We start from the raw sequence: 20,575 nt of genomic DNA on the forward strand, positions 1-20,575 counted from the left end.
GCTGTCCCGCTGTCCCGGAAGCTGCCTCCTGTCTTCAGCAGTGAGGCTGCCCTGCCAGCCACCCTGCCAGGCTTCATGTACCTGCCCAGGATGTGGGGGTGGCCAGGTAGCACATGACTTCCTCGTCACATACACAGGTTGCCAGCAGCGGCTACAGATGAGCAGCGGCCCCTTATGTTCCCAGCTGCTTATCTATCTTTGAGTACAGTCCTTGAGTAAGGTCCAGCCAGCCCTACTTTTCCATTTTAGCCAACCTCTGCCTCAGGACATACCCAACTTGAACTAAAATGCAGAACAGCATTTTTAGTCATTTACCATACGCAGTTTCCACTATGTACTGATTTTTTAAATTTAAAATTACACAAATACTGTCAGAATACATTCTCATAAAAGAGTAGAACAGTAGAGAAAACACAACAAAATCATCCTTGACAGTTTGGAATTTCTGTTGCACTTTTCCCGGGGCAGCTCCAGAGGATGGTGGAGCTGACAGTGTAGTCCAGAGGCCTGCCTAGGGCCGGGAGTGGCCTCCTGGCATGTAATTAAAAGCAGAGCAGATCTAGTTGGCGTCTCTCTCTGCAGACTGGCGACCTGCCCCCCCCCCCCCCCCNACGTGTAAGGGACGCTGGTGATGCTCAGCCCCAACTGATCCCTGCCTTCTGGCATTATGAGCCACTGCTACCAGAGCTTCCATTTTGCAAGAGAATTTGGAAATAAAATCTGTACTTTTATGTGATCTCTCCCATTTTAAATGTAAGCAAAATAATTCACATAGAACATTGGGGCCAAATAAAATGCAAGTTATCAATGGGCCTCTGTTAATGGTACTTCGATGATAAGAAATGGTCACATAACCTCACTATTTCTCCCAAATACTATTAATTCCTGTTCCAGGTTTTCCCTCCTGTATGGATTCACAGGGTATGTAGTTGTCCCCTGCAGAACAGAAGGGAGACTTAGGCTGAATGATTAAATAATCCCTTTTGAAGATAACTACCATGGAGTGGTAGGGGTGGACCTTGATTCACCCTGAGCACTGAGGAACTGAGTTTGTCCTGGTGGTACGATGAAATCTGACCACACAATCAGTGTGATTAGGTGTACTGGAAAATGATTTACAAACCTGGTTTTAGTGGTGTTTACTAATCCTCTGGGGTCAGTCTTAATTTCTAGGAAGAAATGTCATTAGGAGCTTCTTGGGACTTGTCTGAGGTCCCTTACTGAAGCATGGAGTAGTTGAAATGGCCAAGGGTCTATGGAATTGTTGACTAAGTGGTTTATCTATTTGGGGGATGGGGACACAGGGAAGGTCTTTTCATTACTTGGGAAATATGGTCCCTAAAGTTTTGCCTTGGAGCCAAGTTCAGTTCCTTCCTTGGTCAGTCCTACTCAACTCCCGAGCCCAGGTTGCTCCAGAGTTTGGTACTGAAAGAGGCTCTGTCTGCACAGAGCTCAGCCATCCCTGTTCTGAAAAGCATGGCTCGGTGCTGCCAAACACTCACAGAGTCATGCATTAGCTGGCTGGAGAAAAATGTTGCTGCTAAGCCAGGCACGGTGCTGCCACCTGCATTTTGCTCAGCAGGTTAGAACCTTCTGGGCCATCATCTCTCTCATCCTGCAGAGTCTGGACTCTGGCTGGCCCTTTGTTTGGGTCACAGAAAAATGCCGACCTATAGACACAGCCATTTCACATCGGATGCCTGGTTTGACTGTTGTAGAATTGAAGGGATTGTCTGAATCTGTAATCCAGACTCGCTGTCCCGCTGTCCCGGAAGCTGCCTCCTGTCTTCAGCAGTGAGGCTGCCCTGCCAGCCACCCTGCCAGGCTTCATGTACCTGCCCAGGATGTGGGGGTGGCCAGGTAGCACATGACTTCCTCGTCACATACACAGGTTGCCAGCAGCGGCTACAGATGAGCAGCGGCCCCTTATGTTCCCAGCTGCTTATCTATCTTTGAGTACAGTCCTTGAGTAAGGTCCAGCCAGCCCTACTTTTCCATTTTAGCCAACCTCTGCCTCAGGACATACCCAACTTGAACTAAAATGCCCCCCCCCGATCCGATCCGGTGTGATGGGGAGCGTGGGGGGTTGCTGGGGTTTTGTTCAAGGCTCTGCTGGGAGATTAAAGACTGCAGACTGTCACCTTCCTCTTTCCTTCTTTCCCTCACTCCTCTCCTGCTTCCCTCTCTTTCCAATTCTTAGGTATTTTGTGCTGAAGATTTCTGCAGGGATTGAATATCCTGGTGAGATCAGATGGCCACTAGCCTTCTGCCTCTTCCTGGCTTGGGTAATTGTGTATGCATCCCTGGCTAAAGGAATCAAGACTTCGGGGAAAGTAAGAACTTGGATTTATCTAAGTAAGAGAAAGCTCTGGGACCCCGGGAGAGGTTGTGTTATGGAGCGGGCAAAAGAGCACCGAGAAGGGAGTCGGGAGATATAGGCCCTGATTCTGGTTCTGCCCTGGAATCGCTGTGGGGCTGTGGGCCAGTGATGTCCCTCTTATCTGTACAATGGGATGACAGCACTGTTCTCGCAGGGCTGTTCTGAGGATTAAAGGAGACAAATGCGTACAGAGCTCCTGAGGTATGGTGGGGTGCTGTGATTAGTTTCCTTCCTTTCCTTGCAGGGGCTGCCACTCATTCAGCAGGCAGAGCCTCCCTGGTAGGAATCAGTCCCTCTCCCTAAACTCTAAGAGTTCAGGCTGAGGGTTTTTTGCCTCTCCTATGGTGGGGTGCTGTGATTAGTTTCCTTCCTTTCCTTGCAGGGGCTGCCACTCATTCAGCAAGCAGAGCCTCCCTGGTAGGAATCAGTCCCTCTCCCTAAACTCTAAGAGTTCAGGCTGAGGGTTTTTTGCCTCTCCGTCTGGCTGCTAGGTCAGTTATTGCTTCTTCCAGGAAGCTGGATATAAATCAAAACTATGAAGTGGATTCCTTCTTTGCACTCCTGACCTCCATGTTCTCGGCCTTTCATGCCCTTCCTCCAACCCCCAGCCTAACACACTTCCACCCATGCACCCCTAGCATTGAAGGACAGTCCTGACAGTAAGGTTTTTGGCTCAGCAATCACTTGGCTGAGCCCTTTGGAGGCAACGGAATTTCCACCCCAAGCTCAGTTTCAAGCCACAGAGGGCAAGGAGCCAGGAATCCTCAGGTCATGCTGGGCATTGTTGTAAGGGTCACGTGAACATTTCCCCATCTTCCTGCAGCCTTAGAACTCCTCTGAAGGGTTAACCAATCACTCTTATGACAACCAATAATATTTAATCACCCTGACAGGCATTCATATGTTGAAATTTCAACAACAAAAAAACCCAAAAAGGTATTTCAATATGAAAATGAAAACATCGTTAAGGCCCAGAGAATGAGGCTGTCATGACAGACTCTGAGAGCATAGGTTGTGGAGTTGAGATTTGGTCTACTTGTCCAGGGGAGGGCTTACGATGGTCACATTATAACCAACCAGCTTTGGAAGGGCACATGGACACGCTCATGGGCGCCTTTTGCCTACTGCTCTTTCTGGTGCTTTCCATGTAATCTAGTGCCACAGGGACTTGAATGGTAGGCCCTGGCAGGTTTGTCAGGGTTACCTGAGGCAGATGGTACACTTTAAATCACATAATGTGGGGAGAATCAAGCCAGCCAGAGAGAACCAGACTGGGAGCGAGGACACCTGGGTTCCTGTCCTCAGGGACTTCCCGTGGTGTTTGCTGTATAGGAACGTCTCCACTCAGGCTGTGAAACTTGGCTGAGCCTCTGATTTCCTCTTAGCTTTTATATTTTTGCCAATAAATGAAAAGCAAATTTTCTTGTCTTTGTTATTTCAGGAGTCCTCAGTTTCCTTAGCTCTAAAGTGAAGACAATTTGGCTTTCTAATTTTGGCACTATTCTGTCTGAATATTTGGTGGGTGAGCTGGGGGGGGGGGCACTTTTACTTTCTGATCTCAGTTTCTCCTTCTGGAAAATGAGAGGTGGGATTAAGTGAGCCTTGAGGACCCTGCTGACTCTGAGTACTATGAGACTGATCGATTGTTTTTCTAAGGCTGCAGAAAGACAGGGAAATGTTCACGTGACCCTTAGAACAAGGCCCAGTGTAGCATGAGGCTTCCTGGGCTTCTTGCCGTCTGTGGCTTGGAACTGAGTTTAGGTGGGAGTTCCATTGTCTCCAAAGGGCCCAGATAAATGATCGCTCAGCAAGACATGCCAAGTGTTTGCTCAGTCAGAACCCCACTGGTAGGACTGTCACGTATGGCTAGAGATGGAGACAGGGTGACTTCAACCATGATCTACGTGGCCAGACAGATATCGAGCAGGATAGACTAGAAGGGGTGACTGGCAGGAGAGGTGATAGGTGAGAAGGGTGAGGACAGGAGCCTTCTTGGTGACATGAGGAGGGATGGCCTGCTGGCTCCAGAGTCAGGCCAATCTGAGTTCAAATTCTGGCTTTATCACTTCCTAGTTGTGTAACTCTGGACAAGTTTTGGAACTTGTTTCCTAGTCTGTAGACTGGGGATAAATAGTACGTACCGCATAAGATTGCTCTCAGGATAAAGTGAGATAATGCATGGAAAATACCTGGTATAGGGTCAGTTCTTAACCAACATTAGCTGTTATCATTTTTATTATTGTGAGTGACTGATGTATTGAGCGGGTACTGTGCCACTTTGACATCTCGAAGGCGGAGGTTTTGTTGGGGAAGTGGGAAGAAAAAGGGAGCTTTGCTGAACAGTCCATGTGCCAGGCACTGTGCTAAATGCTGCGCAGGCCTCGGTTCATTCAATCTTTACAATAATCTTCCAGGTAAGTACATTTACTCCCATTTTATAGATAGAGAAGCTGAGGCTCATCAAGGTAGAGTAAATTGTCCGAAGTCACACAGCTTTTAAGTGGCAGTGGTGGGATTTGAACCTATGTTTGTCTTGTTTTACAGCCTAGACTCTTTCTGCTACATGACATTTTCTCCCAAAGAGGGGCTGTTAGGAATAGACAGGAAATGCAGAATTGTGGAATAATCACTTGCATATAGTGGGGATAAAAGTCTCCCCACTGTGAATCAGGAGCCCTGTACTGCTGCTCAGTCTCTGCTGTCCTTAGTTGTGTGACTTTGGGCAAGTCACAGAATACATCAGGGCCTTATTTCCCTCATTTGCAAAATCAAGGGTTAGAATAAATATTCTCTAAGATTCCATTTAGCTCTATAAGTCTGTGCTTTTTTGGGATGGTGTTACAGCCAGTTCTTTTTGCTGATTTAGAATTTAGTCCTTGGTGCTAGATTTTATAGGCTTTCTGGAATAGGAGGTTTTGAGCAGCCCTGAGGTTTTTTTTTTTTAATTCTAGTAACTTCTCTCTTTGCTTCAGTGAGAAAGGTTTACAATGAGAGATCAATTAACTTTTTTTTAGTGCTAGATTTTATAGGCTTTCTGGAATAGGAGGTTTTGAGCAGCCCTGAGGTTTTTTTTTTAAATTCTAGTAACTTCTCTCTTTGCTTCAGTGAGAAAGGTTTACAATGAGAGATCAATTAACTTTTTTTTAAAAAATGAGGAATATCATCAGAAATAATGAATCACAATTTATTATCCTGCCCTGGGCCATGTGGACATTAATCATGGAGTATTATTTAGGAGCCCAAGACTGCTGCTGCTCATTATGAGGAACTCCTCTGTGATTGAAATAACAAGAACACTGTCATTTCTATGACAAAGAGATGTCCTCTTTCTCCTGCAGCAATTTAAGTTTGGTTCCTCTTGTACAGGGCTTGAGGAGACAAGAATGGCCAGTTGATTCCTCTGAGACTGAGGCCTCTGAGCAGCTAGAATTCCAGAGATGGGGATGACCAGCAGGCAGTGTGAAGGTCAAATGCAGCCCAGCTGACCTCAGGGGCTGTTCTGCCTGGGAGTTGTGGCAACAAAGCAAAGCTAACCTACTTAACTAGCACAGGCTGGTGAGGCCTTACCACCTGTTCAGGGCTCCTATTGTGGGGAGGCCTCAAGGTGTCAGACCAACAGGTTCAGATCAGTTAGTCATTGTCACTCCTGCCAAGCGTAATTCATTACTGTTTGAATTTAATTCCTCTGATGGCACGTGCTGAAACAGGTGCATTCTGCATTCCCCCCTGACACAAGGGAACTGGCTGTGCATAAAGCCTTCATGTACACCTGACTCACATTTGAGGCATCCGCAGGATTTATTAACCAAACTGTGGGCCCTATCTGCAAAGTGAGTGTGTCATCAGAACACCTGTGCACCAGGCCAGGACCTGGGTGAGACCAGCAGGTGAGGCTGCCTAGGGTGTGAAATTTAAGGAAGCATTCAACTCAGCTTCCAGCAAGTACAGGGGCAGCACCCGAAAGTGGGAGTCTCCTTAAATTTTGCACCCTAGGAACCTTGCTTGCCTCATCGTAGTCCTGGCCCACCCATACATTTCTGATCATGCAGCCCATAAAATGGCATTAATGGAAAGAATGATTTTGGAATGAGAAAGCTTCAGATTTGGATTTTGGCTCAAATTAGGAGACCTTGAGTGAGACAGTTAATCCCTTGGGAGATGCTTAACCTGAGCCTCAGTTTCCTTCTCTGCAAAATTGTTTTTTGAAGTTGTATCAACCCAAAGAAAGGGCTCTCTCTTTCTGTTTAGCTTTACATGAGAGAAAATATACTGCTGTACCGTACATCCGCCTCGGGACTAATATACCTCCTGGTCCTAGAGGGAACTCCAAGAATGGTGGTGTCTAAACAGTCTCCATTGATAAGTGGAAATGGTTGTCTCAGCTGGTTAGGCTGAGTACCAGTTTGGGAGGGTTCCTCCTGCAGGTGCCTGTTGTCTAGATCATCTCCTCTCCCTTGCCCCTTCCTTCCATCACCACTTCCCGCAGCCCCAGGTGGTCAGGAATGGAAAGGATACTCCTTAGTTGCCCCCCATCTTTCTGTCTTGGTAGGGGTGTGTAATGAGATGGTCAGGGCCATGCTCTGCCCTTGTAGCATCTCCTGTCCCCAGCCTCACCCGACAGCTGGGAAGCCAGCTTGGGCCAGCCTGGGCACAGGGTGGTGATTTTCTCCTGAGCTGTCAGATGCCCTTGGGTTTCATAATGCTTGTGTGTAGAGGGGCTTCAATTTCCCTTCAGACTTTAAGGGGAAGGAGAGAAGCAGGTTTGGCAGAAATAGGAGGGAGCTGGCTGCTGCCCCTTCCCCTCAGTCCCTAGGAATGTAGGAATATAGGTCCTTCAGGACAAGGAGGGAGGACAGGCTGCTGTCCTGTGGGGCAGTGGTGGGAGCAATGGAGAGAAAGGGAGGTCGGCCCATCCTTGGGTCTGCAGCCAGAAAGGAGTTTGCCCTGAATAGCTGGGCTGAGAGGCAGAAGTCACTTTCCCATTTCAGTTGAGGACAACTCCGCCTTTTCACTTGCTGAGGCCAGAAGCTTGGGAGCCATCCCCGGCTCTTATCTTTCCCTCACACTACACATTAAGTCTGCCAGGAACTTCTGTTGGCTCTTCTTGAAAATATATCCCATTCTGACCATTTCTCACCAGCTCCACTGATAGCACCCTGGGGGGAGACACAGCCACCCCTTGCTTGGTTTGCTCCACCAGTGGCCACCTCTCAGCTGTCCCTGCTTCCCCTCACTTCCCTGCAGTATCCTTGCAACAGAGCAACCGGGGACGCGGTTCAAATGTTAGATGGTGTGACTCCTCTGCTCACATCCCTGCCACAGTCCACCATTTCCCACAGAGTAAAAACCAAAGTCCTTATAGTGCCAGCTCATAGGAGGCCCTCAATCAATGCTTGCAGAACTTACCTGCATTTAATGACCATCTGTTATAAATCAGGCACTGTGCTAGGTGGTATCCATGCATTAGCTCATTTGAATCTCATGATTATTTGTAAGAAAGGTGTTATTATCCCCAGTTTACAGATGCAGAAACTGAGGTTCAGAGAGTTTTATAGCTCATCCAAGGCCACACATCTACTTGGTGCCAGAGGTGTGATTTCATTTGAACCTAAAGGTGTCTAATTCTACGATCACGATCTTTTCACCTCAGTGGGCTGCTTTACTTAGGGTGCATGAATAAACAGGGATGGAAGACTTAAGCTGAAGGAATTCATCTCTAATGGTGGAATTTGGGGCCTCCACTGGGGAATGGAGTAGGAGCTGGGGAAGAGGGATGCATGTAGCCTCCCTCCCTACCTCCCTCTGTGGTTCTTCAAGGAATTGTCCACTCAGCGGCAGGGTGGGGTGACAGCTCCCCCCAGTCTGACTGTAGGCTGAGTTAGCCTACAGTCTTGGGTCGCCCCCAGAGGCTTTATTTCTGGCTGTGTCTGGCTCACCTTTGGTCCCAGTGCCCTCCTGTGTCCCCAGCCCTGGCAGAGTTTAAGGAGCACTACTCTGATGTCCTCACCTTCAGGAGCATGTGTCTGGGTGGCAGGTCTCACTCTTGCCTTGGTTGGTTTTCCTTCTGCATGGGCACATTCTGCAGGTCTGCTCATTCCAGCCCCTCTGCCTGCTGGCTTTCCTAGGTGGTGTACTTCACAGCCACATTCCCGTATGTCGTGCTTGTGATCCTCCTCATCCGAGGAGTCACCCTGCCCGGAGCTGGAGCTGGGATCTGGTACTTCATCACACCTAAGTGGGAGAAACTCACAGATGCTACGGTGGGCTTATTATTTCATTTAATATTTATTTATTTATTTGTTTTTTTTGGTGGCTGGCCAGTACAGGGATCCAAACCCTTGACCTTGGTGTTATAACACTACGCTCTAACCAACTGAGCTAGCTGGCCAGCCCATATTATTTCACTTGTAACAGACCCTGGGGGAACGGCTGTTGGGGATGGGTCACACTCCGGGATGCTGTTTGGCAGGAGGGGTCAGACTTCCTCCCCCGGGGATCCCACTGTGTGCTTTTACAAGGTCCTGATGATCTTGGTACATTATACACTCAGGAAATATTTAATGAGAAGTGGGCAGCTGAGGATTTTCAGATTCCTGGAATAGTTGTCCTATATCTGGGTTGCAGTGGAGGACGAAAATGGAGAATGAAATCCCCTTAATAGCTTTGGGCCACCGCACACAGCTTATTTGTTACTAATTATAGTGTGTCATTAAGTGGAGTTTTGCTGTTTGGAAAATAACAGCACTTAGGTAAACTGCAAGCAATTCTATTTTAAAGGGCTCAGACACGTTTAACTACTTCTTGTTCATCCACACAGGGCCAGAACACCTTTGAACTCTTTCTATGCATATTCTGTACAGGCACGTCTTACTCTAAAATTCCCAATCCCAAAAACTCCAAATGAGGGTGTGATTGTTGAATGAGAATTGAATTTTCTCACCTTAAAAAAAACTCCGCTTTCCTAGACTGTGTTAAGAACACAGAGCTAGGACTGAGTTTGATTACACATAACAGAACATCTCTACTTAATGGCAGGTGGGATGTGACACAGCCCATTCTGCTGTGGCACAGAGGTTGCTTGACTAAGATTAGAAGCTACAGAATTTCATATTTTTAATAGCAATTATAGTCTATAAGAATGTCAATCAGAAAGGATTTTTATTTTGTATCCATGAATATATTTCGCTGTTGTAAATTGTTTTTTGAAGTTGTATCAACCCAAAGAAAGGGCTCTCTCTTTCTGTTTAGCTTTACATGAGAGAAAATATAATCATGAAATGTATGTATAGTCTATTGAGTTCCTCACTTTTGATTAGAGGGAGTTAAAATCTCCCCAGTAATTTACTACCTTTTTGGCTTTCAGCACAAGTGAGGTATGTTTCTCATTTATGTTGGTGTCCAAAGACATCTTGTCCCTGACTGCCTTTCCCCTGGGGAGATGATGTGGCATTGGGCATGTGGGACTCTACTCCCCTAGAGCCAGTCTCCTTCAGAGACCTTGACTCTTCTCCTTTTGCCTCCTAGGTGTGGAAAGATGCTGCCACTCAGATTTTCTTCTCTTTATCTGCTGCATGGGGAGGCCTGATCACTCTCTCTTCTTACAACAAATTCCACAACAACTGCTACAGGTATGTGGAGGCACTTCCAGGATCCAGAGGTAGCTGATTGGGTCCAGGATCAGGACAGTGGACTGAGTTATCAGACACTTGCAGCCACATCCTTGCACTTCCCCTGAGGTAGAGCTAGAGATTTGCCTCTGGCCTAGGAGAAATCACCTGCTAAGGCCTAGCCTCTGGCTTCCAGAGGCCCGGACCCTAACTTACACCACTAATGCTGACCCGCAGTGGGTGCCCAGTGGCTGTATATAGGATGGAAGTGAGCCTCTCTGGAGGTCTCTGTGCAGCCAGCTGTGTCCTGTGATAGTCGTTTGTGAGCCACCTAGTTCATGAGTGGGTGCCCAGTGGCTGTATATAGGATGGAAGTGAGCCTCTCTGGAGGTCTCTGTGCAGCTAGCTGTGTCCTGTGATAGTCATTTGTGAGCCACCTAGTCCACAACACAATCATATCATAATCACTTATGAAGTATGGTCATTCAGTCTCTTGACAAGTATTTTTCTACATACCCTACAAGTACACATACAAGTATTTTTATTATATAATAAGAGCAACATGATAAGTGGAAAGAGCACCTTGTAGTCAGACAGACTTGCAATTTTTCTACATACCCTACAAGTACACATACAAGTATTTTTATTATATAATAAGAGCAACATAAGTGGAAAGAGCACCTTGTAGTCAGACAGACTTGCGTTTATTATGACTTCATCTTTACTAGAACTCCAAAACATGGGCAAGATAGTTCACTTCTCTGAGCCTCCATTTCCTCTTCTGTAACATGCAGATTATAATATTTTGTTGAGGAGTCAGAGATGATGTATGTACAGTTCTCAGAGCAATATATTACACATAGTAGATACTCAATAAATGGCAGCTGCCATTATTATTATTTTTAAAACAATAATGTATGAGGCATTTTATGAACCAAGAGAGATAGAAAGATTCAAAACATGTCACTGTCCTCAAATAGCTTATGATCTAGATGAAGAGGTGCAAGATCACTGGTGAGGTTTTAGGTTCAGATTGTCAGTCACACTCACAAGACACAATAGGCTTACTTGATATTAAGAAAGGATATGGAATAGGGACCATGGGGACCACAGGCACCCAGACTCAGCTTCCAGCGTCCCAAGAATTTCACCTCCTCATCCGAGGAGTCACCCTGCCCGGAGCTGGAGCTGGGATCTGGTACTTCATCACACCTAAGTGGGAGAAACTCACAGATGCTACGGTGGGCTTATTATTTCATTTAATATTTATTTATTTATTTGTTTTTTTTGGTGGCTGGCCAGTACAGGGATCCAAACCCTTGACCTTGGTGTTATAACACTACGCTCTAACCAACTGAGCTAGCTGGCCAGCCCATATTATTTCACTTGTAACAGACCCTGGGGGAACGGCTGTTGGGGATGGGTCACACTCCGGGATGCTGTTTGGCAGTACTGGGTCAAATTCCAGCAGTTGCAAGGGAGAAAGGAGTGTGTTTTAGGTGGCAGAAACAGCCTGAAGTGGGACTGCACAGGAATGAGTGTGGCGGGGTGTGTAGAGGGAGCAGGTAAATGAAATTGGAGCAGACAGTGTGTGCACATGGAGTAGAAACAGATGTGCCTGAGCGTCCGCTGAGCCCACATTGGAGAGAGCCTCTGTGTCATTTGCCAGGGCTGCCACAACAAACACCACAGACCGGGTGGCTTAAACAACAGAAATTTATTGTCTCACAGTTCTGGAGGCTGGAAGTCCAAGATCAAGGTGTTGGCAGGGATGGTTTCTTCTGAGGCATCTCTCCTTGGCTTGTAGATGGTCCTCTTCTCCCTGTGTCTTCACATGGTCTCCATCTTTGCGTGTATCTATGTCATAATTTACTTTTTTTTTTTTTATAAGGACATCAGTTATACTGGATTAGGGCCCAAACTAATGACCTGATTTTAACTCAGTTACCGCTTTAAAGGCCCTATGTCCAAATATAGTCTAATTCTGAGGTATTAGGGATTAGGACTTCAATATATGAATTTTGGTGGAGGACACAATTTAGCCCACAATAGCGTCGCATGCTAGACTAAGGCATTTTAATTTCTTTGGTCACAACTGCCTTTAACCTGTTGACCTGAATCAGTCTGAACACCATTGAAGGGTGAAGCATTGCCATGTGCTTTATTAGAAATGAGGCTGTGTTGTGTGCAGAAAGGACCCTGGCTAAAAGCTAGAAAGTCTGCATTCAAATCCTGATGTACTGTTAATTAGCTCATTACCTTCCCCTGGGCGTCAGTTTCCTCATTAGTGAACTAAGGGCTCCACAAAATGGATCATTTACTGTGTACCTGCTCCATGCCAGGCTGTGTGCAGTGCAGGAATCATCGTGTTCTGTCCTCATGCACCCTGTGAGGGAGGTAGGCTCATTGCCACCACGTTAAATCAGAGTGGAAAGGAAGCAACTTGCTCAGGGTCTTACTGCTAACAGGAGGGAGAATCAGGATTTCAGTGTAACACTGGGCTCCATCTAGCTGTGACCTTGCATTTGAGTCTAGGGTGGCTTATAATCCATTCATTAACTTGACATTGCAAGAACTTTGAGTAAGGGTCAAACTTCCCTGAAGCATCCCTGAAGGTAGAAGAGAAGATTACAGTGAAGCTGTGGCCTGGGATGTCTGGGACGGCCTCACAGAGTGAGATTTATACTGGGTCAAATTCCAGCAGTTGCAAGGGAGAAAGGAGTGTGTTTTAGGTGGCAGAAACAGCCTGAAGTGGGACTGCACAGGAATGAGTGTGGCGGGGTGTGTAGAGGGAGCAGGTAAATGAAATTGGAGCAGACAGTGTGTGCACATGGGGCAGAAACAGATGTGCCTGAGCGTCCGCTGAGCCCACATTGGAGAGAGCCTCTGTGTCATTTGCCAGGGCTGCCACAACAAACACCACAGACCGGGTGGCTTAAACAACAGAAATTTATTGTCTCACAGTTCTGGAGGCTGGAAGTCCAAGATCAAGGTGTTGGCAGGGATGGTTTCTTCTGAGGCATCTCTCCTTGGCTTGTAGATGGTCCTCTTCTCCCTGTGTCTTCACATGGTCTCCATCTTTGCGTGTATCTATGTCATAATTTACTTTTTTTTTTTTTATAAGGACATCAGTTATACTGGATTAGGGCCCAAACTAATGACCTGATTTTAACTCAGTTACCGCTTTAAAGGCCCTATGTCCAAATATAGTCTAATTCTGAGGTATTAGGGATTAGGACTTCAATATATGAATTTTGGTGGAGGACACAATTTAGCCCACAATAGCGTCGCATGCTAGACTAAGGCATTTTAATTTCTTTGGTCACAACTGCCTTTAACCTGTTGACCTGAATCAGTCTGAACACCATTGAAGGGTGAAGCATTGCCATGTGCTTTATTAGAAATGAGGCTGTGTTGTGTGCAGAAAGGACCCTGGCTAAAAGCTAGAAAGTCTGCATTCAAATCCTGATGTACTGTTAATTAGCTCATTACCTTCCCCTGGGCGTCAGTTTCCTCATTAGTGAACTAGCCCTGGATCAGGGCATTTAGGGGACATCTTTTTGAGCCTGTTGGTGCTTTGTAAATCAGCCCAAGGGAGTCTGTGGTTAGGACTGCTTGTTTCTTTCCTTCAGTGGATACATGTTTAGAAATGGACACATACATGCATGCACACGTGTACACATGTGCACACAAACACACGGAAACACATTTGTGTGTTCTTCTCCTCGTTCCTTCTCACCCAGGAAGCACACCTAATGGCAAACTCTGTTGTTTTCCTTCCAGGGACACTCTAATTGTAACCTGCACCAACAGTGCCACGAGCATCTTTGCTGGCTTCGTCATCTTCTCTGTTATTGGCTTCATGGCCAATGAACGCAAAGTCAACATTGAGAACGTGGCGGACCAAGGTACAGGGCAACTGTCACCTTGCTGTTGCTGGGCAGGTTCCAGGCTCACCTCACAAACTCCTAATTTATGCTATGCTGGGAAGTTGGCCTTCTGGAACAGGATGGAGGGCAGGGGAGCCCACGTCCTCCTTTACAGAGGGACTAAGACATGTTTGGGTAGGAAGATCACTGCAGGATAAGAGCTGGCTGGTCTCTAATCAGAGGAATTGCTTTAAAAGCCCCCTTTTCCTCTTCCCTCTCCTCTCCAGCCTGAGTAAGTAAGGCCTATACCTGTTATACCTGTTCAGTACAGTGAAGGATTCATCAGACATTAGGCAAACCATTGCCCCTGGAGCTGATATTGGCACAGGCAGCCAGAGGATGACTTTCCTCACAGAGGGCCTCGTAGAAACTGAGCACTAACACTTAATAAAAGCACTGACTTCAGAGGAGCCTTTTCCTTACAAAGCATTTTCCCAATCGTTGTTAGGTCAAATGTGTTCTCAGGGCCTTTTGCTTAGTTAGCAATGCAGACGTGCAATTTTTTCTCCAGTGGGTAGAAAGGTTGAATGGTGGGTGGGTGGGTGGTGGGGTATGTGGAATAAATGTTTACTCTCTACCCAAGTGATCCTTACATTAATGGCTAACATTTGTATGGTACTTTCGAGTTTACAAAGAGTTTTCATTTTTTATTCTATTTAATCCATATTTCCAGGACAGCATTTTGCAGAGAGACTGTTTAGGATTTTTATTTAACTCTTTGTTTCCACCCAGCCTAGTTCTACTAAGGGTTTGGATATTTACTAGGTTTTGTTGATTGAGGGAGTTCATTGTGGTTATTGCTTATTGTTATGATCTCATTCCCTAATCAGATATTATGGGATGCCTGGGTGTGTTGGTACTGCCAGGTGCTGTGGGCATGACTGTGGGCCCTACCTAGACAATACAGAGGTATACCCATGAGAGCCTCTTCAAGGAGCTCACTGTGATTTTCAGATAGTAGCTCAGGTGCAGTGGGAGAACTAAGCCCTAGAAAGGTCACCTTTTTGGTGGGCTGCTAGGTCTCTTCTGGCTCCCCGAGGATAATTAGTTACTGCTTCAGCTCATGTTGATAGTGCACCAGGCACCTCAAACAGGTGTAATTATCTCTCCCTGGAGAGAGTGTGAAACCCCGAGGGATGTTTGGTTCTGCAGCAGTGCACTAAATTAGAGGGACCAGGGGAGCTGAGCAAATGCCCCTCCCTGGGTGAAAATTCTGGAACTCCATGGGAGCAGGGAGGGAAAGAGAGTGAGAAGGCTTCGTCCTCAGGGGTGCCTGAGCCACCCCCAGCTGTCCTGTAACCTCATTTCCTCCCAGCAGAGATGCTGGAGCTGATAGATTCTGCCCCACTTCCTAGCAGATCTGAGGCATTTTGCTACTTTTTGTGACATTACTGAGCTCGTTGGGAACCAATGACTGAACTGCCAGTGGTAATGATTCCTGAGACATGTGCCACATTAGTTAACTGTTCTGAGCTCTTTTCTGTCCTGGGAAAGGGATTTGGGGGGAGGTGTTGCTAAAACTCAAGTAGAATTTATCCTGTATGTAAAAAGTAGCAGACAACTGCCTGTTTCTCCCTCTGAAATTTCCTTTTTCCAGTATTTTTTCACTTCCTCTGATTTTAACAGGAAGAACATGTCTAACAGATACTAACCTGTTGTGTTAGCACTTGGTCTCCAGCACAGGGGCAGTGGGCCTCATTCTGTACAGGGGAAGGAGCAGTGGCCCATGAGAACTTCTCCCAGACCCCTGAGGGAAGTTATTCCTGCTCATCTGAACTGGCATATATTCTTATATATGCTCTACAGGCTTGTCTTACTTCTCCCAGTATAGTGGAGGCTCTGCAGAATACAGGGTAGAGATTTGGGGTCAGGCCTGCATTAAATCCTAACCCCACTCCCTCCCAGTTGGGCAACATTGGCATATAGACATTGAGTACATTTTTTGCTGGCTCACCATTGGTAACTAAGTTTTGGTCTTTAGTCAAAAACAGATTCTCCTCAATGACCCAACACCTCAATGACCCTATTTAGTTTACCACTCCCTTCTAAGGGAACCATCTCTGTCAAAATTATCACCCCAAATCTCAGGTATTTCAGAATTTTGAGGGGCTGTGGATGGGACTGAGGATGAAACCATGCTATCCTGTGCTTGTACAATAGGCGTAGGGAAGGGAGCATGTTCTTCCCAGGGATCTACTCCAGAAAAGCAGCGTACAGGGACATCGCCTTCCAGAGCCCTCTCCTGTCCATCTGCGTTGCTACCTATGAAGCAAAGATGTTTATCCAACAGCAGAAAAGTACATGAGCACAAACATGCATATTTTATTTAGAGTTCCCGGGTATACATTGGTAACTCCCAGTTAACCACACTGCTAGGAAGTGCTGCTTTGGTTCTTTTGCCCCCTAATAGTTCAGAGAACCTCCTAATCAAAGTGACTGATCTCTCACTATCAAACAGAACTGACATCCCAGCCCCCATCCAACCATCCACCCATCACCTGGATCCCAGCCTTTCCACCCAAGGGCAAGGGAGTTCAGGTGGTGTGTCCTCAGAGAACTCATTCTACTGTAATAGGTGTCCCAGCTGAGTGGCCATCCAAGCTGTGCTGCAGTCTTGATGTGTTGCAGTGACCAGAGCTCAGTGTTCAGTGGTGCTTTAGGATAAAGGTGGCTCTCGCTGTAGCGTTTCTGGGGAATCTGTCCAAGTTGCCGACCTGCAGAGCCCCTGTGATTCCCTCTCAGGGGGAGATTAATAGTGGTCTATGCTTTCTGCGTCCCTGCTATGCTCAGGCATTATCTAAGCCCTTTACTTATTGTGACTCAATTCTCACAGGAACTCTATGAGGGAGGTGCTATTATGATCTTCAGTGCATGGATAAGGAAACTAAAGTTTGTCCAGAGAGAGCAAATGACTGACCTAAGGTCCCGTGGCTAGTAAGAGGCATGGCCTGTTTTCTCCTCCATGGGGAATGGAGCCTGAACTTCAGCAACTGGGCTGTACTGCCTCCCAGAGGGAGAGAAGAAAGACAGGGATGGGCCTCCATCAGATAGACTATATACTGCTTTGAATATTCACTAGAGGACTGCACTCCCCAGTCACCTTGGAAAAGTGGAGTTTGCTGTAATGTAGCTTGAAAATATGCCTTCATCTGGGTACTTTAGGGAGGCAGCTGAAATTGAAGCAGCCTGAATATTTTGAAATCACTCCTCCATTCCTAAAGCAGTATAGCCCAAAGGGCTGAATCCTGTTAAAGCAAGCAGTTAAGGTCCTCTGATAGTGGCCATCAAGACCTTCCTGTTGGTGTTATGGGCCTGACTGTTGCCACAGCACTGAACTGGCTTCCTGGTTGTTCTGCATTTGAGACCTATTTTGAACTGTAGTTTAATGCAGAGTTTTCTTTTATGGTTCACATAGGGAGCCTTCAGAGGCTGGCTATACAGTCTGTTCAATAAATGCATAAAGTGAGGGTATGTTAGGCATGTGAAGCTTTATACTTTAAATGCCCCAAGGCCTTAAGCAACATTAGGGACTAAAAACCTGATAAATTCTAGTTTTTAAAAGTGCTGTTATGCTTGAGTTATAAAAACTCCAGGTACTGCAATTTCTGGTTTCCAGACGTGCGCCGGCTGTGGATTACCCGGTGCCCACATTCAGTCGTCTCTGCCCATCATCATTTGGTTTTCTACTTACAAGGAAATTCACAACCGCCATGTCTTTAGCTGTGTTTGGTTGCAGTAATCTTCCCAGTGAGGACATGCAGTGGGTAGGAATGACTGTCAGGGCTTCAGGAGAGCAGAGAAAACTGCTCAGACATCTCCTACCAAGACTACATGCAGTATTCCTGGGAGAACCTGAATCAGAACTGCCAACTTCCAAGTTCATTACAAGTCTACTCATGATAAAATTTAATATTCTGTGAGTGCTGATGATGTGTGAGGCACTGGGCTCAGTGTTTTATCAGTTTTTTCTCATTTGTTCCTTATAATCACCTTGTGAGGTGCTATCATTATCCCCATTTTACAGATGGGCAAAATTGGGGCTTATAGAACTTAAATAACTTGTCTAAGGTTGCACAGCTGGTGAGTCGTGGAATCTGAATTTGGACCATATCTGTCTTAACCCTTGCACTATGCATCACTGCTCCTGTCCCCCAACTAATTACCTGTGGACTGATGAAGCCTCATCTTTACCAAGTAGGACAAAATCCTAAAACTGTTGGATTCTTGCTTTATGTGAATGGCTTCTCCTGGAGGACTGACAAAGAGAAAAAGTCGTTAAAGGGGGAAATAATGCTATTCTGGTCATGTTCTGACCTTGAGAGCAGGGATTCTCAACCTCAGCACTACTGACATTTGGGTTGGGATAATACCTTGTTGGTAGCAGGATGTTCTGCGCTTCGTAGGCTGTTTAGCAGTGTCCCTGGCCTCTACCCACAAGATGCCAGTAATCATCCCACTGCTAACCCATTTATGATGATAAAAAATGTCTCCAATCATTATCAGATATTCCCTATGGGGCAAAAATCAACCCTGGTTGAGATCCACCACTCAGGAAGGTAATTATTATATTCTCCCCCAACTTTTCCAGTACAAAAGAGGAGTTTATCGTGTTATTTGCATAGGACACAGCCTGGCCTTGGAGTTGAGTTGAATTGGTGGCTCTGGCCTCTGCTTTGATTATTTTCAAGCCTCTCCTCTGAGTCCCCCTAGGTGTGGACTAATTCCTCTGGTCCTTCCCTTCAAGGAGCTCAATGTCTCTAATTGGGAAAATGGATGGACATGAGTAAAAAAATAGCAAACAGACGAAGCAGCCTATAATAAGCAATGACTCAGGAGCTCAGTACGGAGCGGGCCTGTGGGCTCTGAGATGGGGGCAATCGCTTGTCTTGTTCCTCCCAGGACCAGGCATCGCATTCGTGGTTTACCCCGAGGCCTTAACCAGGCTGCCGCTCTCTCCGTTCTGGGCCATCATCTTTTTCCTGATGCTCCTTACACTTGGACTTGACACTATGGTGAGCCCCTTTCCCATGGATCCTTGTCCTGGGGTCTTTCTGAAGACCCCCTCTCCTGGGTCCTGGGTCCAGAGGGTGGGCTTAGGGGTGCCCGAGCATCTTCCCTGGAGGATGGAGGGATAGTGAGGCGCCGGTCTCTGGCTCAGGATAGCCTCATATTTGTGGGTGCTCAGGCGATGGTGCAGAGGAGCCATTCTGTCTCCCTCTATTCTTCTCTCTGCTCTCCATGCCAAGTGCTAGCCTGCATACTTCATGCCTTGGCAGCATTTTGTGAAAGCAGATTCTGTGGGGCTGGATAAAGGAGAATAATATGAAGTCAATTTTAGGAAAATTGCTGTGGGGCTGAGACTACTACAAATCATGCTGAAAGGTGCTCAGAGTTTAGCTGTTGGGTGCAAAGAGGGTTTTTCCTCCAGTAGAAGATCAAATGCAGGGTAAACAGGAGGAGAGGAATTTATATCTCATGAATACAAAGAAAAGCTTAAAATGTCCTGATGGGTGGATATCAGTGCAGCCTCTGGGGACCGGAAGCACAGTTTCTAAAGCTCACATCCTGCTTGGGTTCTCCTTGTTGGCCTTGCGGGTTGGACCCTAACAAGGCTTTTCAGATTCCTCAAGGGAACGCTATCCTAAAAACTGAACCTAGTACAAATAAATCTTTACTGAGTGGGACACACAAAGGGCTTTTTGGAAGCTTTTGGAGGGACAGTTTGACTCAGATGCCCGTCTTTTGACCATTTCAGTTTGCCACCATCGAGACCATAGTTACCTCCATCTCGGATGAGTTCCCCAAGTACCTGCGCACACACAAGCCAGTCTTCACTCTGGGCTGCTGCGTTTGTTTCTTCATCATGGGCTTTCCTATGATCACTCAGGTAAGCAGCCTGCTGGGCACAGGCTTGGGGTGGGGGCAGGTGTGTGTGAGGCTGATGGCTATCTATCCTTTTACATTAGCTCTCGGATCTTGTAACCATAGCCAAGACACTGCCATTTCCATGTAGACGGTACCAGTGCACTAGGGATTCTGACTGAAGAGAGAAATATGTCATCTTGGCTACTAGGGATGCTTCTAGCATCTTCATAATTGAGATGTAACCTCCTTGAGCCAACAAGGCAGGTGTGTCCTACTTTAAGAAAGCAGAATACATGAAAATCCAATTTACTAACCAGATAAATTTCCAGGTGATTATTCATCATATATAAGAGTCCGCAACAACTTGATTTTCTTCTAGTCTTGAATACGTTGATAAGTTGAATGTTAGCTCACCCAGTGTATTATATTGTTGTCTTTGTGACCTTGAGCAAGTCACTACTCTGGGCCTTAGTTTCTTCATCTATAAAATGATGTAGTGAGATGGTCTCACTAAGCCTCATCTACTGTAGGAAGACTTAAAGAGTGAGGTAGAGATACATGAGGATGTGTGAGATTGCCAGCGATACCTACAGGTCATATGAAGGTCAGTCAAATGCAGTCACTTGGGTGGAAATGATCATAGATGGCTTAAGGTACAAACGAAGCAATGTGGCTGCTTTCACGGATAAACATGAGGATGTGTGAGATTGCCAGCGATACCTACAGGTCATATGAAGGTCAGTCAAATGCAATCACTCCGGTGGAAATGATCATAGATGGCTTAAGGTACAAAC

General features: G+C 46.4%; 1 protein-coding gene across 1 annotated transcript in view; it reads left to right on the forward strand.

Annotated features, from left to right (window-relative positions):
* SLC6A5 (solute carrier family 6 (neurotransmitter transporter), member 5) overlaps positions 1-20,575 on the forward strand; it is a 52,941-nt gene that overhangs the window by 18,482 nt on the left and 13,884 nt on the right. The window contains exons 5-10 of the mRNA XM_008589860.1: positions 2,201-2,333; positions 8,506-8,640; positions 9,905-10,008; positions 13,771-13,895; positions 18,816-18,928; positions 19,672-19,803. Of these exons, the coding sequence (XP_008588082.1) occupies positions 2,201-2,333; positions 8,506-8,640; positions 9,905-10,008; positions 13,771-13,895; positions 18,816-18,928; positions 19,672-19,803 (742 nt within the window). The remainder of the gene's footprint in view (positions 1-2,200; positions 2,334-8,505; positions 8,641-9,904; positions 10,009-13,770; positions 13,896-18,815; positions 18,929-19,671; positions 19,804-20,575) is intronic.

The sequence above is a fragment of the Galeopterus variegatus genome, unplaced genomic scaffold, assembly GCF_000696425.1.
Source record: "Galeopterus variegatus unplaced genomic scaffold, G_variegatus-3.0.2 Scaffold5698, whole genome shotgun sequence".
NCBI lineage: Eukaryota > Metazoa > Chordata > Mammalia > Dermoptera > Cynocephalidae > Galeopterus > Galeopterus variegatus.